Below are 18,327 nucleotides of genomic sequence, written 5' to 3'. Positions count from 1 at the left end.
CTCCAATTTTAAGAGACTTGGACGCAAATTTAGGAAGTCGTCTAGTCTTAAACTCTTTGTCAGTTCTTCCCTTAATATCTTTAAATCTCAGAACAGATCATTTCTTAGTACCCTAAATTCAACGATGTTTGGGTAATCCGTCTTTATAATGTCACTTTTGTGTCCAGTTATTAAGTATCATTTTCATATGTTTAATGTTTACTGTCTCCAAGAGCAAAAAAATCCTTTCTACAGCTCACAGTTCACCAGACATAGTTAAACCAAAGCTTCGAATAATTGCTTCACAACTTTTAATTTCACAGACATTTTGATTAATTTCTATATTTGTCTGTGACATTTTAATTATTTACGTACAGTACATGTACCTCTAACACCCTTCCAACATCACTAAAGTTTGTAGTGCTTAATCAGTTAGAAGATTCTCAGTTCATTCAACTCTGGGCCCTGTATAGATGACCTTATACTTGCCAATACTGAAGTCCATTTATCTTTGCTAAATCCATTAATATATGTAATTTTATGCCTCCATATTATTCAAAATATGTTTCAGGCTTTGAGCTCTTTCTAGATGTTACACAAAAATTAACAAATAAATTGGTTTTTTTGGCTCCTTAGGAAGTGACAGTATAAATATCATAGTTGCCATGGTTGACAACAGACCGAACGCTGCTTGGGGATCGGGAAGCTGCCTTCAGATTGGGGCATAAAATGGTCAGGGCAGCATGAGCTGGGCTTTCCCGTGCCATCAGGAAGGCAAAACAGCACTACTCACAGTCATTTCTGTGACATCATAGATATGAAGCGCAAGTGGCAGGTCATTCAGACCATATGTGTCAGTGATAGTGATGCCACTCTTCCTGATAGGCTGAATGTCTTTTACGCACAGTTTGATACGTGGAATAAAGCGCCGGTGAGGAAGACTCCCCCTCCCCCCAAGGAGCAGGCAGTCTGTCTGGCTACAGCTGATGTGAGGAAGACCCCAGCCAAGGTCAACCCATGTAAGGCTGCAGGGCCCGATAACATACTGGGTAGGCTGCTGAGAGACTGTGCAGCCCAGTTACTAGAGGTTTTAACAGACATCTTCAGCATCTCTTTGGAACAGTCCCCTGCCCCACAGGCTTCAAGACAGTATTCACCATGCCACTGTTGCTTAATGACTACTGTCCAGTGGCATTGACCTCCACAGTAATGGAGTGTTTTGAGTGGATGGTTATAGATCACATGAAGCCCCATCTTCCTGCTGCATTAGATCCCTTCCAGTTCTCTTCTCACTCAAGTTGGTCCACTGATAATGCCATAGCCTCTGCACTCCACTGTGTCCTGTCCCACCTGGAACTGCTGTCTCATACATCAGGATGCTATTCATCAACTGCAGCTCAGCATTTAACATGGTCATTCCTCAGGAGCTGGTTGATACTCTGTCCTCAGGGGGTCTCAGCACCTCCCTCTGTAACTGGATCTTGATGGAAAGACCACAGTCAGACCCTCAACACCATCTCATTAATCAAGAAATCCAGCAACATCTTACCCCCCCTCCCATTCTAACCAATTTTTATAGGAGCACCATTGACAGTGTCTGGTCTGGTATGGGAATTGTGAGGCAAATGACCACAAGACTCTACAAAGTACTGCTGAGATGATCGTCAGGGTCTCTCTTCCACCCATATGAAATGTATCAGGAACACTTGGTACACAGGACCCTTAGTATTGTCAATAATCCCATCATTCATCAAATGATCTCTTTGACCACCCGCACTCCCACCATCAGGCAGGAGGTACCATAGCATTAGGACAAGACCTGTTGGAATGGGAAACAGCTTTCTTCCCCCCAGGCCATAGAACTACTGAGCTCCCAGTCATACCCAGGTCTCGTCACATATGAAGCAACAGTGGTGTTAGACTGTTCACTTTTTAACTTGTGTTGTAAATGTAACTTAGTATTTGTTACACACACAAAATGCTGGTGGAACACAGCTGGCCAGGCAGCATCTATAGGAAGAAGCACAGTCAACGTTTCAGGCTGAGACCCTTCATCAGGACTTTCTGCCTTATTATTTGTTAACTTATTTGTGGTAATATTACTTTTTGTGTTGTGTGTGAATTGTATGTGTTGTGTTGTGCACTTTGGTCCTGAGGAATGTTGTTTCATTTGGCAGAATATATATATGGTTGAATGACAATAAAATTGAACTTGATCATAAAATATCAGACTACAATTACATCAACTAGATGTTTGAATGGAAATAGAAGGTGATTAATAATCAAGGGAACAACTGAGATTTTGTCATTTTCTTGATCTGCTCAGGCAAGCTAAGCCTCTCATAAATTCACCTATAAAATCTCTCTTCTCCCTTCTTTTTGATTCACTTCTGTACTGCCTCCCTTCATAATTGATTGTAAGTGCAGGGTAGACCTAAATCAATGACTGATTTAGATGCAGCCCTCAGATTACCCACAGAGCTGCTGCACCTGATGACCCTGTGATATCCATCTCAGACGATGTTAGGCTGTCTTTAAAGAGAGTGAACCCTCATAAGGCAGAAGGTCCCAATGGAGTACCTGGTAAGGCCCTGAAAACCTGAGATGGATATCACAGGGTCATCAGGTGCAGCAGCTCTGTGGGTAATCTGAGGGCTGCATCTAAATCAGTCATTGATTTAGGTCTACCCTGCACTTACAATCAATTATGAAGGGAGGCAGTACAGAAGTGAATCAAAAAGAAGGGAGAAGAGAGATTTTATAGGTGAATTTATGAGAGGCTTAGCTTGCCTGAGCAGATCAAGAAAATGCCAACCAACTAGTGGGTGTATTCAAGGACATTTTCAACCTCTCACTGCTACAGGCGGAAGTTCCCACTTGCTTCAAAAAGGCAACAATTATACCAGTGCCCAAGAAGAATAATGTGGGCTGCCTTAATGACTATCACCCAGTAGCACTCACATTTATAGTGATGAAATGCTTTGAGAGGTTGGTCATGACTAGACTGAACTCCTGCCTCAGCAAGGACCTGGGCTCATTGCAATTTGCCTATCGACACAATAGGTCAACAGCAGATGCAATCTCAATGGCTCGCCACACGGCTTTAGACCACCTAGACAACACAAACAGCTACATCTGGATGCTGTTCATTGACTATAGCTCAGCATTTAATACCATCATTCCCACAATCCTGATTGAGAAGTTACCGAACTAAGGCCTCTGTACCTCCCTCTTCAATTGGATCCTTGACTTCCTAACCAGAAGATCACAATCTGTGCAGATTGGTGATAATATCTCCTCCTCACTGATGATCTATACTGGTGCACCTCAGGGGCATGTGCTTAGCCCACTGCTCTACTCTCTATATATACATGACTGTGTGGCTAGGCATAGCTGAAATACCATCTATAAATTTGTTGACGATACAACCGTTGTTGGTCGAATCTCAGGTGGTGACAAGAGGGCGTATAGGAGTGAGATATGCCAACTAGTGGAGTGGCGCTGCTGAGCTGATTGTGGACTTCAGGAAGGGTAAGACGAAGGAACACATACCAATCCTCACAGAGGGATCAGAAGTGGAGAGAGTGAGCAGTTTCAGGTTCCTGAGTGTCAAGATCTCTGAGGATCTAACCTGGTCCCAACATATCGATGTAGTTATAAAGAAGGCAAGACAATGGCTATACTTTATTAGGAGATTGAAGAGATTTAGCATGTCAACAAATACACTCAAAAACCTCAATAGATGTTCCACGGAGAGCATTCTGACAGGCTGCATCACTGTCTGGTATGGACAGGCTACTGCACAGGACCAAAAGAAGCAGCAGAAGGTTGTAAATCTAGTCAGCTCCATCTTGGTATTAGCCTACAAAGTACCCAGGACATCTTCAGGGAGAAGTGTCTCAGAAAGGCAGTGTCCATTATTAAGGACCTTCAGCACCCAGGGAATGCCCTTTTCTTACTGTTACCATCAGGTAGGAGGTACAAAAGCCTGAAGGGACACACTCAGAGATTTAGGAACAGCTTCTTCCCTTATGTCATCTGATTCCTAAATGGACATTGAATCTTTGGACACTACCTCACTTTTTTCTAATATACAGTATTTATGCTTTTGCATGTTTTAAAAAATCTATTTAATATATGTAATTTTATTGATTATTATGTTTATTTATTATTATTATTATTATTATTATTATTATTATTTTATTTTGTTTTTTTTCTTCTATATTAGGTATTGCATTGAACTGCTGCTGCTAAGTTAACAAATTTCACGTCACATGCTGATGATAATAAACCTGATTCTGATTCTGAGAAAGACAGTTTGAATGATAGTTTTGCCTCAACCTGGGCTCCTGCCCTGGAAAATTTGTCTCTTGCTTGGGTATCTGACTAATTTGAAAAGTATGGTTAGTTGAACAAAAGTCTGACTGATAGTAGTTACAACATTTTATAAATTGTGCTTTTCTGCACTGGAAACATTTGGTTGATGGGGCCACTACTCAATTGTAAATTCCTGGCCCAGCTTTTCAAGTGCCTTGTAACCATGGATTCTTGTGCTTAGTGGAGAAAAGCTGAAACAATGCAAATAATGTGGGTTGTAAATGGGAAAGTAAAATGCATGAGCCGCTGGAACGTAGAGCAGGTTCACAGGTGGGCATTGTAGGATCATGTCCAGTTCTCATTCTTCTCAATTTCTTATAAATTTGCAAGATTCAGTTAGAAAATTCAGCCTCATAGATAAAAAAATAGAGGGTATTTTTTGTCACGTCTTTCAGAGGAATAATTAATATCTTTTCAATATAGTACAAGATACAATCCATGCCATATTTGCATGTTCAATTAGGTGCAAGAGTAAGAGGAAAGCCTTTACTAAGTACAACAAGAAATGGCAGGATGAGGCTGGGAAAAAACAACTGGAGAAAGATTTTGAAGCCATGAAGAAGTATTGCAAAATCATCAGAGTCATTGTTCATACTCAGGTGAGAACATTTTTTTCTCTCTTGTACTTATTTACTTCTTCCAATTCTTGACATTAATTTTTAAGACCCATATTACACAGTGGGGCCAGATCAGTATCAAAGAAATTCCAAAAGCCGTGCTACTGTGATGACTTCCAATGTGCTTTACTTGAAGCATGGGAGCAGCATCTTCAGAACTAGTGGAAAGACTGAGAATTCTTAAATGCCATTTCTCACTATGACTTCAAGCCTATACTATTGCAGCTTGATTGTTACGGCAGAACTCTATAATGTGGTGTAAGGATTCATCTTTGGCACTAGTGATCAGGACTATGGCATTCTGAGGATTATAAAGTTAACCAGTTTTAAAATTTCAGAGCAGTTGAATAGTATTGACAAATCAAAAGTGTACACAATTCGGAATTTAACACAGCATTTAGACCAGTGCGTTTATATAATAATTCCAAGTTAAAATAAAAAATAGTTTTGAAGTGTTAATGTTAAATAAATGCAAGTTGATGATCTTCTGAGGGGCATTGATCTGAAAGGTCATCAGTCTGCAACATTAATTTTGCTTTTCTTTCCATTCTGATCTATGAGTATTTCCGGATTTCTGTTTAAATTTCAGATTTACAGTGTCCGAGGTGTTTTGGTTTTGTACTGATTTAACCAATCTTAGGATGCCCCTTTGTTCTGCAAAATCAATTATGTGTTGACACCAAGATCCTGCAGACAGCAATTTCAACATCAACAAAACGTGGCTGGCAATCTCTCTTTGTCCCAAGGCATGTTAAGCTAGCTACACTTGGTGGGCCGACGTGTCATTTGTGTGAGGGCCCTCCTAGCAGTAATCTCGGTTGTATGTACTTCATTAATTCCTCCATTGAAGAACTGATCAAACTGAGTGACACAAGGTCAAGAAAATTTGCAGATGCTGGAAATCAAACAACACCCACAAAAAGCTGGAGGAACTCAAGGAGCAGGTAGCATTTATGGAAAAGAGTTAGCGGTTGATGTTTTGAACTGAGACCCTTCATCAGGACTGGAAAATAAAGATGAGAAAGTAGAGCAAGAAGCTGGGATGAGGGGAGGAAAAAGTACAAGATGATAGGTGAGAGGTGAAACTAGGAGAGGAGGAGGGGTGAAGTAAAGAGCTGAAAAGTTGATAGGTGAAAAAGATAAAGGGGTGAAGAAGGGGGAATCTGATGGGAGAGGGTAGTGACCATGAAAGAAAAGGAAGAGGGAGGAGCACCAGAGAGAGGTAAAGAGATAAGTTGGGAGAGGGAAACGGGAATGGGAATGGTGAAGGGTAGGGGTAATTACCAGAAGTTTGAGAAATCAATGTTCATTGGAAGTGCACCATTCCCATTTCTGTTTCCCTCTCTCACCTTATCTCCTTACCTGCCCATCACCTCCAACATATTTGCAGGTGAAGTGCTGTCTCACCAGGAAGGATTGTTTGGGGCCCTGAATGTCGATGAAAGAGGAAATGAATGGGCAGGTGTGGCACTTCTTCCACTTGCAGGAACTCCTGATGCCCACCTTTACCTCTTCTCTTCTCCTTACCTGCTTATCCCCCCTGCTGTCTTTCCTGCTTCCCTTTCTCCCAAGACTCACTCTCCTCTCACAACAGATTCCTTCTTCCCAGTCCTTCACCTTTTTCACCAATCACCTCCCATTTTACTTTCTGGTTCCAGTGAAGGGTCGGGGCTAAAATGTCAGCTGTTTATTCTCCTCCACAGATACTGCCTGACTTGTTGGGGTCCTGCAGCATTTTGTGTGTATTACTCTGGTTGTCCTGTATCCAGGGAATCTCTTTATTTGTGACCTAAAGAGATATGAAGCACTGAGTTGAAAAAGGTTCAATTAAAAAAATGCATCTCCTTTGTTAGCCGGATCATTTGTGAGCAGATTGCAAGACAGCAGAGTGAAGAAGCTCATAAGCCTTGTGTATCCTTTTAATCAATTGACATGCCTTGGCTGAATGTAGGGTCTATTGACAAAAGTCATTCGTTTACACAGTGTGGTCATGCACACAGCCTATGATTAATTTGGTGAAGGGCTCCGACCTGAAATATGTCACCTTGCATAGATCTTGCCTGACCTACATTCCTTGTTTTTATATTATACATGCAATCCTGTCCTTCCTTCCCCGTTAGATGAAGCTGCTACCTTTACGCCAGAAGAAGGCCCATATGATGGAAATTCAACTGAATGGTGGAACCGTTGCGGAGAAAGTAGACTGGGCACATGAGAAACTGGAGAAGCAGATCTCAGTACATTCCATCTTTCATCAAGACGAAAATATAGATGTAATTGGAGTCACCAAAGGAAAGGGATTCAAAGGTAGTTCAAAAGCTTAATCCAGAATTTTTCTGTAATTTAAAAATACAGTATGGAAATAATTGCCTTATTTTAAAACATCCTTTTTTAAACAGTGATCTATTTGGACTACTGAAAATTTCTGATGTAATATTTGCCAAACCCAAGCTCCATATTGGAGTCGGAGAGAACAGAGAAAATTGCACCATTCCTTCTTCTGAGCTTTATCAACGTTCCCATTATGATTCAGAAACGACCATGTATGCTGAAACATCATCATTAAATGCTGTGTCATATCATATGGGCGATCGTGGTCTATGACCTTGATTGTTCTTGGCAAATCCTCCAGAAGTAGTTTGCCATTGTCTTCTTCTGGGCAGTGTCTTCACAAGACGGGTGTCCCCAGCCATGAACAACACTCTTCAGAGATCATCTGCCTGATGTCAGTGGTTGCATAACCAGGACCTGTGATATGCCTTCTCATACCTGACCCATTAGTTGCAATATTAGTAGGTTCTAGAATGTCTTGGGGGATTATTGATTCTGACAATATATGTTAAAAACAAGCTGCTGGAGGAACTCAGTTGGTCCGGCAACATCTGTGGGGGAGAAAAGGATAGTCAATATTTACAGGTCAAGGGCCTTCATCTGAACTCATCTATCCCTCCACAGATGCTACCTAACCTGCAGAGTTCCTCAATATTGTGTTTATTTTTGCTCTGTAGTTCAGCATCTACAGATTATGCTGTCTATGATATATTATGTTAACTTTGGTTAAGGTTCTTAGGAAGATAGTCACACAGTCTATACTCAGCACCGTAAGTGACTACAGAAGGAAAAATATATGTTATTCAGGCCAAAGGTCAAAAAGGTAATCGAGCTATGACACCTCCAGTTATGCTGCAGCTTCAAAAACTATGATTCATGTTCAGGTGACAATAGATCCAAGAAGAAAGTCGATCAGTTAGAATGAAAATCTTTCATATAAAATTGCAGATGAGTCCTTCTTTCTTCAATTTGCACTTGAATTTGAACGACATTTAAGATACTTGCTGAAAACTTCCTCCCAGCCTTTTAAACTTGTAGCCATTATTTATCTGTGATGCTCATTGGCAGAGGTTATGCCTTAGTTATATTAAAACCATGCCTAAAGTATTGTGAAAACTTTTCTGTACCATTTCATAGGCAGGCTTATGGCCTTCATGACCTTGACTCCAGGCTAAATTGTGAGGAGACATTATATAGACCAACTCGTAGAGCCTAAATTCTAAATTATCCTGAGATGACTGGATGAAAGCTTCCCTGACATTAAGGGAAACATAAAGGATGGAAAAGGAGAAATCTTTTATTTATTATTTGGGGAGTGATACTTGACCTATAAAGGAACAGTTCTACAAAGTGCTGAACACATTTGGGATTTCCTTCCACAGACAATCCATCTCCTGTTTCCTTCCTTAGGGGTTAGGATGGATTTACGGAGGATCCCAGAATTTTGGGCAAGAATAACAATAAAGTGGTTAATGAAACATGAAAACTGATCCTGATGTTTTGAAGAATGGATGGGATTGTTATGATTAAACATTGAACATAGAACAGTACAGGAACAGGCCCTTCAGCCCACAATATCATGCCAAACCAAAGAAATCAGTAACCAAATGACCAACAAAACTAATCCCTTATGCTTGCACGATGTTCCTATCCCTCCATTTTCCTCACATTCCTGTACCTATCCAAACTTCTCTTAACAGTCCCTGATGTATTCTCCTCTACCACCACCCAGGCAACATATTCCAGGCGCCCATCACCCTCTGTGTAAAAACTTGCCTCTCACATCTCCTTTGAAATTACCCCCTCACCTTAAATGCATAACCTCTGTTATTAGACATTTCAACCTTGGGAAATATATTGTCTGTATGTTCTATCTATAATCTTATATACCTCTATCAGATCTCCCCTCAGCCTCCGCCACTCAAAAGAAAACAGCCCAAGTTCATCCAATCTCTTGATATAGCACATGGCCTCGAATCCAGACAGAATCAGTGTACACATCTTCTGCACCCTCTCCAAAGCCTCAAAATCTTTCCCATAATACGGTGACCAGAACTGTATGCAATTCTCTAGATTCAGCCTAACTAGAGTTTTATGAAGCTGCAAGGTAACTTCCTAACATTTGAACTCAATATCCTGACAAAAAAGGCAAGCATACCAAATTCCTTCTTAACCACCCTATCAACCTGTGTAGCCTCTTTCAGGGAGCCATGCACTTGGACCCCAAGATCCCTCTGCTCATCAACACTGTTAAGGGTCTTGCCCTTAACAGTGTGTTGTCTCTTTACAATTGACCTACCAAGGTGCAATTCTTCACATTTGGTCACGATAAACTCCATTTGCTATTTCTCTGTCCTTATCTTCAACTGTTCCAGATCCTGTTGTATTCTTTGCCAGTCTTCTAAGCTATGCACATCACCACAAATTTTTTTTTTGAAAACTTTTTTTATTGCATTTTTAAGTACAAAATGAAGTATGGAAAAAAAAATGTATATAACCCTTCCCCCCTCCCCTTAACCCCACCTCCCTAACTGCCCTATAGAAAAAAAAGAAAAAGAGAGAAAAAAAGAAAGAAAGATTGCCTGGTTGTTGGAAGATCTCCACCTGCTCCATGGAATTCGTAATAACTTTAATATGTATATTTATTTCTTTCCCCTAATAACCAATTGTTTCATCTTCAGAACATCTATAGATTTAATCCTGTCTTTTGTAAATAAGGGCTCCAAATTTTCAGAAATGTTTCATATTTATCTCTTAAATTATAAGTAATTTTTTCTAATGGAATACAACCATAGATTTCTTTCTTCCAAGAGTCTATACTTAAATATGTATCCGATTTCCAAGTAACTGCAATAGCTTTTTTGGCTACTGCCAGTGCAATTTTTATAAATTCTTTCTGGTATTTATTTAGTTTGAGTTTTGGTTTTATCCCTTCATTATCACCTAATAAGAGTAATATTGGATTATGAGGAAATTGTGTTCCTGTAATTTGTTCCAGTAAAAGTCTTAAATTTGTCCAAAAAGGTTGAATTTTAGAACAAGACCATGTAGAATGTAAAAAAGTACCAGTTTCCTGGTTACATCGGAAACACTGATCTGATAAGTTTGGATTTAATTTATTTATTTTTTGTGGTGTAATATATAATTGATGTAGAAAATTATACTGCACTAATCTTAACCGAACATTTATTGTATTTGTCATACTATCAAGACATAGTCTTGACCAATTTGTTTCTTCAATTTTAATATTCAAATCACTTTCCCATTTTTGTCTTGACTTATGGACTCCTTGTTTAATTGCCTGTTTTTGAATCAATTTATACATACAAGATATAAATTTTTTAATATTTCCTTTTTGAATTAAAATTTCTATTTCATTAGGTTTCGGCAATAACATTGTTTGATCTAATTTTTCTCTTAAATAAGCCCTTAATTGAAAGTAACAAAATAAAGTGTTATTTGATACTTTATATTTATTCTTTAATTGATCAAATGACATTAATATACCTCCTTCAAAACAATTCCCTATATATCTAATCCCTTTTTGAATCCAATTATATAAAAGTTGATTGTCCATTGTGAAAGGAATAAGTCTATTTTGAATTAAAGATCTCTTTGCTAATAAAGATTTTTTTGTCTCATCATCAACATTTATCTTATTTCATAAATCAATCAAATGTTTTAATATAGGAGATTCTTTCTTTTCCCGTATCCATTTAGATTCCCATTTGTATATAAAATCTTCTGGTACGTTTTCTCCTATTTTATCTAGTGTTCCTGTTGTTTGTTTGTGTTGGCAATAGAACCACTAGCTGAATTAATTAGAATGGACCCAGATATTAAGGGTTTCAGAGTTAATCAGGAAGAATACAAGATTAACTTATTTGCTGATGATGTTCTACTTTATTTAACAGATCCATTACATTCACTACGCAAATTATCTTATAGATTAGAAGAATATGGGAAAATATCGGGTTATAAAATAAATTGGGATAAACACAAATTTTTTTTGGTAATTTTTTTTTATTGAACTTCATCATCAAACAAACAAACATTTCCATAAGATGTATTTCAGACATTGTACATATATATCATATAATCATATCTCCACAAAGTATTTATCTGAGGTATACACTTATAGAAAAGAGTGGAAAGAAAAAACAAGCAAAAGGAAAGAACTGTGTACAAGTAGGGAGTCATCTTTTTTTTTACAACATATTCATTGATTTGTGAGAATAAAATCGGGCCTATGAGGCATTATGTAGTTGAACCATTTTTCCCAGTATGAATCAAATTGTTCCAGCTTATGATTAACAGATGCTGTTATCTTCTCCATTTTGTAAATGTCCATTGTAATTTCCATCCATGTATTTAAAGTTGGGCTCTCCTATGATAACCATTTCCTAGAAAGAGTCTTTTAACCAGCCACCAACAGTATATTCATTAAATATTTATCTCGTTTCAACCATTCTTAAGGTATCTATCCAAAATATATGGTCTTACCCTCTAAGGGTATTTCACATTTGAAGATGTCTTGTAGGGCATTATATATCCCCCTCCAATAGTTTTTGATAACAGGGCAGTCCCAAAAAATATGATAATGATTTGCATTTTGATTTCCACAATTTCTCCAGGAAACAGGGAGGTTACTATCATAATGGGATTTCTGAGACGGTGTAATAAAATATCTTATCAAGTTTTTCATCCAAACTCCCTTCATTTCTGTGAACTGGTATCTACATTTTCATCCAGGCCATTTATATAAATTACAGATAGCAGCGATCCCAGTAGAGATCCCTGTGGAACACCACTAATCACAGACCTTTGGCTAGAATAATTCCCTTCGATCACCATCCTCTGTCGTCCATGAGCAAGCCAGTTCTGAATCAATTCACCATGGATCCCATGCATCTTAATTTTTTGGATGAGCCTCTCATAAGGGACCTTGTCAAACATCTTCCTAGAATCCATGCAGACAACATCCACAGCTCTAGCTTCATCAATCATCCTTGTCACCTTGTCAAAAAACTCAGTCAAGTTAGGAAGACATGGCTCTGCTCAAAGACATACTTGCTCTTCCTAATTAGCCCATGGTTCTCCAAATGATCATAAATCCTGTCCCTAATAATTCTCTCCAGTAACTTCCTTAGCACTGATGTAGTACTTGCTGGTCTATAGTTTCTAGAATTATCCCCAGTTCCTTTCTTAAACAATGGAACAATGTTAGCTACTTGCCAGTTCTCTGAGACATCACCTGTGGTTAAAGAGAACTCAAAGATATTGGTCAAGGCCCCAGCAATCTCTTCACTTGCTTCTGCCAGTAACCTAAGGGTATATCCCAACTGGCCCTGGAGACTTATCCACCTTAATGTTCTTTAGGAGATCCAGCACTTCCTTCTTCTTTCCTTTGAAATGCCCTCACATACTAAAACCCTTGGCACTGATCTCACTACCCTTCACATCCTTCTTGGTTAATATTGGATCCTTTGCATGCAAGTAAATATTCCCCCCCTTGATCCACCCTCTCCTTAGTTATCTTCTTGCTCTTGATGTATGGTTAGAATGCCCTGGGATTCTCTTTAATCATACTTGCCAAGGGCTTTTCCTGGCCCCTCCTGGCTTTTCCAAGTCTCTTCTTGAGTTTCTTTTCTGGCTCCTTTATAATTCTCTTGGGCTCTGCTTGAGTCTAGCTTCCTGAGCTGTACGCACTTTTCCTATTTCTTCTTGACTAAATTCATCACCTCCCTTGACATCCAAGGTCCTTTAGTCCTTCCTCCTGACTGGAACATACCTGTCCTGTACTCTGTGCAGATGGTCTTTAAGCACCCACCACATGTCAGATGTGGACCTGTCCAAAAAAAGCTGTTTCCAATGAACTCTCCCTGGTTCCTGCCTAATGCATTCGTAATTTGCCCTGCTCCAGTTTAATACTCTCCCACAAGGCCCTTGCTATCCTTATCTATAACTGTATCAAAACTTAAGGACTTATGGTCACTGTTCCCTAACTGCTGACTTACTGAGTGGTCAGACAACTGGTCAGGCCTCACCAGGTCCAGTATAGCCCGTTCTCATGTTGGACTACTTACATATTGATCTAAGCAACCTTTCTGGATGCTTCTAATAAATTTTGCCCCATTTAAACCATTTGCACTAAGAAGGTCCCAGTTTATATGAGGGAAGTTGAAGTCCCCCATGACAACATTCCTACTGTTTTTACACCTTTCCTTTATCTCCGGGCAAATCTGTTCCTCAATGTCACGGTGGCCCCTGGGGGGTCTGTAGTACAATCACATCAGCATGATTGCTCCCTTCTCATTTTTGAGTTCTGTCCATATAGATTCAGTGGACGAGCCCCCCGTGTTGTCCACTCTGAGTACAGCTGTGATATTGTCCCTGATTAGTAGTCCAACTCCCCCTCCTTCTACCTACTTCTTTACATTTGCCAAAAAAACCCTAGATTAGAATTAGTGAGTTTAGAGATAGAAAGATTATAAATTACTAACTTTTCTGAGTAACAAAAGCCTTTTCTTTGGTTTGTTGAAAGTTATTCCAATGTTAACATGCAAACAGAATGTAACTCCAAATTGACCAATTCTTTGTTGGTTCACAGGCGTTACCTCTCGGTGGCACACTAAGAAACTGCCAAGGAAGACTCATAAAGGTCTGCGAAAGGTTGCTTGCATTGGGGCTTGGCATCCAGCTCGAGTCGGGTACACGATTGCCCGTGCAGGGCAGAAGGGTTATTTCCACCGTACAGAAATTAATAAGAAAGTAAATGTCAAATGTTTACTTCAATGGTTACTTGAACGGTTAAGAGATTATATTTCTGGATGGTTCAATAACTGGGAGACACAAAAGGACAAAGGTAAAAGAAACAGAGGAGGCATGAGGAAAATCATTTTTACCCAGAAAAGGTGATGATCAAGAAACCACTTTATTTGAAGGTGGTGAAAGGCACCCAGGAAAAAATAATTTACCAGGCCACAGGGAAAGAGCAGGGAATTGGATTATAATAGATTGTTCTTCTGGGAACAACTTGTAAACTGACAAGGCCCCTGCTGTGCCACAAGCAGTAAGGTAGCGTAGTGGTTAGCACAATGCTTTACAGTACTTGTGACCCAGGTTCAACTCCTGCTGCTGCCTGCAAGGAGTTTGTACGTTATGTTCTCCCTGTGACTGCATGTGACTGCATCCTCCCACAGTGCGAAGATTGTTAGGTTGTTAGGTTAAAATTATTCTGTGATTAGGTTGTTAGGTTAAAATTATTCTGTGATTAGGATAGGGTTGCTGGGCGGTGCAGCTTGGAGGGCCAGAAGGGCCTGTTCTGCACTGTATGTCATTTAAAAATTGTATGAAATCAATAGGACAAGAATACCCTGGAAATTCAGACTTATACTCCTCTACTAACCGTAAATGTTATCATGTTATTATCAGTCGGAAAGTGAGAAAATATTCCCACATGCTTTCTAGCTTCTTCATGCTCAAACTCCCAGAGCCACACTCTGATATTACATGTGACTTGAGCCCCAGGATAACTCCTGCCAAATGGATGGCTGCTGAGCTTCCACCGATTGTTAGGATTTAAGGTAATAGGCCAAGTTGTGATTATCTCTGGCTGGCAATTCGATGGGGAATTGAACGATTTCCTACTCAAGGATCAGCTCATCCCCAACTCCCACGACTGCACATTGGAATGTGGCAGCTGGAGTTGAGTTGCTGATCAGATGTGGCCCCTTGATTGGAAGTCCTCAAGGTTGCTGCATAGAATCTAACCACCTTAAGCTTTGGCACAATACAACCTCTGTTGTAAATGTTCACTGTCATGCCGTCAAAGCAATAGCACATCTTTCTTCTGTGCTTGACACCACTGGAGTATGTTGCTAGTGAAAAGCAATGAGCCAGGTCAAATTAACATCACTTTTGAGAAGCACGATAACAATGTTTAAAGTGAAGTCAATAATGTCTTTTTGCTTTGCAGTTTGCAAAGTATCTCAGCGAGCTCATTGTGTGATCATTTCAACATTTGGCATAGCGTAGTGGCCTGTAATTCTAAATGAGTTTTGCATCTTTGAATGTCCAGTTATCCTAACTCTTCATCCATCTACACTGGTTTAACAATATGAGCAAGCTGTTTCACAGGTTAAGAGTGACGCCAAATCCCATCCTCACCTCATGTTCACCTTTGAACATTTAATTTAATGATATGGACTCATGTCACTGATGGTACTTTAATCAGTGGGCAGTTGTTTCAAATGACCTTTTAACAATTGTCTTGCGGTAGTTCAGGTTCATGTATCTCCTGGTGTCAGCCTGACTTTGCCTTGAGAAAGTATGAGTTTCTACAGATTCTTTCAAGGCCCATTCAAAACCATCATGGGATAAATTTAAAAGCTACATACATATCTTTGGAGGAAATATAAAGAAATAAAATATTGTGGCGTAGCAACAAATACTAGGGAATTCAAAACTGGCCATTTGCAATGACCACCTGAAATATTTTACAGTATCACCCTGGAAGGTGTTGGATTGAATGCAGCCATGGAAACTTTTGGATCAATGTGAAGTGATATTAATTCACTGCCAATTCTTAAAGTCTGTACCTGCACTGATTCTTAAGCTTAGCTTGAACACATCACAGCTTATTTTATGAACTGTCTAAGACTTCTTTTCCTGTTCTGATCAGATTTATCGCCTTGGTAAAGGGATCCATGTGGAAGATGGCAAAGTAGTGAAAAACAATGCTTCCACTAATTACGATTTGACTAATAAGAGCATCACTCCAATGGTAAGTTTGAATAATCTCACTTATTTAGTGGCAGATATTGGCACAATGGCAAAGGAAATTATCACAAACAACTCTGAACTATCTTACTTACATTTTCTTTTCCCATAGACTCAAAACACCTGCTTTTCTGTTAAAGGGCCCATCAAACCTAAGTATGTATATGTCCTGTTGCTCTATTGCAAATAGCTATACACTTAACTTCCAATTATCTGGCAAGCTCAGGACTTTGGTACTGCCAGACAGGTAGATTTGTTCGATACTGTTCCCTGTTAGATGTTACATAGTATTATAATGCATTTTTCAGTGAACCCAGTAAATTTAAAGGGAACAGTGGAAATGAGACCCCAGACAGTTCAGACTGAACACAGAAACCAGGTGCTGGTACATTGAAATGGAGTATGTGAATCAGGGCTTCAGAGAATTGAACGGAGTACATGGTCCTGGGTCCTGTGAGTTGAAAGGGACTTAAGTACATCAAACTGGAAATTCCAAGATCGGGGCATGACTGCACAAGCGTGTCAATGTCAGCTTGCGAGAACAGTGAAAAGAGTTTTAAATTGAGAGGATTTTAAAAGGAGGCAGATATTTCTTCAGCAGTTTAATCAGGGCACAACTGCGCAAGTGCATGGATGTCAGCCAGTGAGAACAGCGAGAAGAGTTTAAAAAGAAGACAACTTTGTAGAGTGGGCATTGGAGGAGCAGGTGACAGAGTAGGAAAGGTTTGGCGATACCGGGTGGAGGCGAGGTAGGTTAACTGTGTAGCATACAAACTGGAAGTATGTGTGTGAGTGCTCTGTATCAGATGTGGGAAGTCCAGGAGACTTCCAGCCTCCCAGACGGCCACATCTGCACCGGGTGTGTCGAGCTGCAGCTCCTGAGGGACAGCATTAGGGAACTGGAGATGCAGTTCGATGACCTTCGTCTGGTCAGGGAGAGTGAGGAGGTGATAGAGAGGAGCTATAGGCAGGTAGTCACACCGGGGCCTCAGGAGACAGTTAAGTGGATAACAATCAGAAGGGCAAGAGGCAGATGCTAGAGAGTACCCCAGTGGCTGTCCCTCTCAACAATAAGTGCTCCTGTTTGAGTACTGTTGGGGTAGATGGCCTACCTGGGGGAAGCAACAGAGGCCGTGCCTCTGGCAGAGGGTATGGCCCTGTGGCTCAGAAGGGTAGGGAAAGGAAGAGGATGGCAGAAGTGATAGGGGACTCTATAGTTGGAGGGTCAGACAAGCGATTCTGTGGACACAGGGAAGAAACACGGATGGTAGTTTGCCTCCCAGGTGCCAGGGTCCGGGGTGTTTCTGATTGCATCCACAATATCCTGAAGCGGGAAGGAGAAAAGCCAGAGGCCATGGGTACATATTGGTACCAACAACATAGGTAGGAAAAGGGAGGAGGTCCTGAAAACAGACTACAGGGAGTTAGGAGGAAGTTGAGAAGCAGGACCAGAAAGATAGTAATCTTGAGATTACTGCCTGTGCCATGTGACAGTGAGTATAGGAATAGAATGAAGTGGAGGATAAATGTGTGGCTGAGGGATTAGAGCAGAGGACAGGGATTCAGATATCTGGATCTTTGGGGCCGGTGTGACCTGTACAAAAATGAGGGGACCAATATCCTGGTGGAGAAGTTTGCTAAGGCTACCGGGGAGAGCTTAAACTAGAATTGTTGGGGGGTGGGAACCTAACTGAAGTGACGAAGGAAGAGGCGGTTGCTCACAAATAGAGAAAACTTGGAGACACTGCGAGAGGGAGGTGATAGAGAAGGGACGGGCTCAGACCGATGGTTTAAGGTGTGTCTATTTTAATGCAAGGACTATTATGAACAAAACGGATGAGCTTAGAATGTGGATCAGTACTTGGAGCTATGATGTGGCTATTACAGAGACTTGGATGGCTCAGGAATAGGAATGGTTACTTCAAGTGCTGGGTTTCAGATGTTTCAGAAAGGACAGGGAGGGAGGCAAAAGAGGTGGGGGCGTGGCACTGTTGATCAGAGATAGTGTCACAGTTGCAAAAAAGGAGGAAGTTATGGAGGGATTGTCTACAGAGTCTCTGTGGGTGGAAGTTAGGAACAGGAAGGGGTCAATAACTCTACTGGGTGTCTTTTATAGACCTCCCAGTAGTAACAGGGATATTGAGGAGCAGATAGGGAGACAGATTCTGGGAAGCTGTAATAATAACAGTGGTGTTCTGGTGGGAGATCTTAATTTCCCAAATATTGATTGGAATCTCCCTAG

At 40.3% G+C, this 18,327-nt stretch overlaps 1 protein-coding gene across 1 annotated transcript in view; it reads left to right on the top strand.

Moving 5' to 3' along the window:
* Positions 1–18,327, top strand: part of LOC132398988 (large ribosomal subunit protein uL3-like) — a 47,143-nt gene that overhangs the window by 11,866 nt on the left and 16,950 nt on the right. The window contains exons 5-8 of the mRNA XM_059978825.1: positions 4,820–4,955; positions 7,094–7,280; positions 13,915–14,075; positions 15,988–16,089. Coding sequence (XP_059834808.1) covers positions 4,820–4,955; positions 7,094–7,280; positions 13,915–14,075; positions 15,988–16,089 — 586 coding nt within the window. The remainder of the gene's footprint in view (positions 1–4,819; positions 4,956–7,093; positions 7,281–13,914; positions 14,076–15,987; positions 16,090–18,327) is intronic.

This window comes from Hypanus sabinus, chromosome 9 (assembly GCF_030144855.1).
Source record: "Hypanus sabinus isolate sHypSab1 chromosome 9, sHypSab1.hap1, whole genome shotgun sequence".
In the NCBI taxonomy this organism is placed as follows: Eukaryota; Metazoa; Chordata; class Chondrichthyes; order Myliobatiformes; family Dasyatidae; genus Hypanus; species Hypanus sabinus.
Note: the sequence above shows the minus strand (reverse complement) of the source record. Positions and strands in the feature narration are given on the sequence as shown.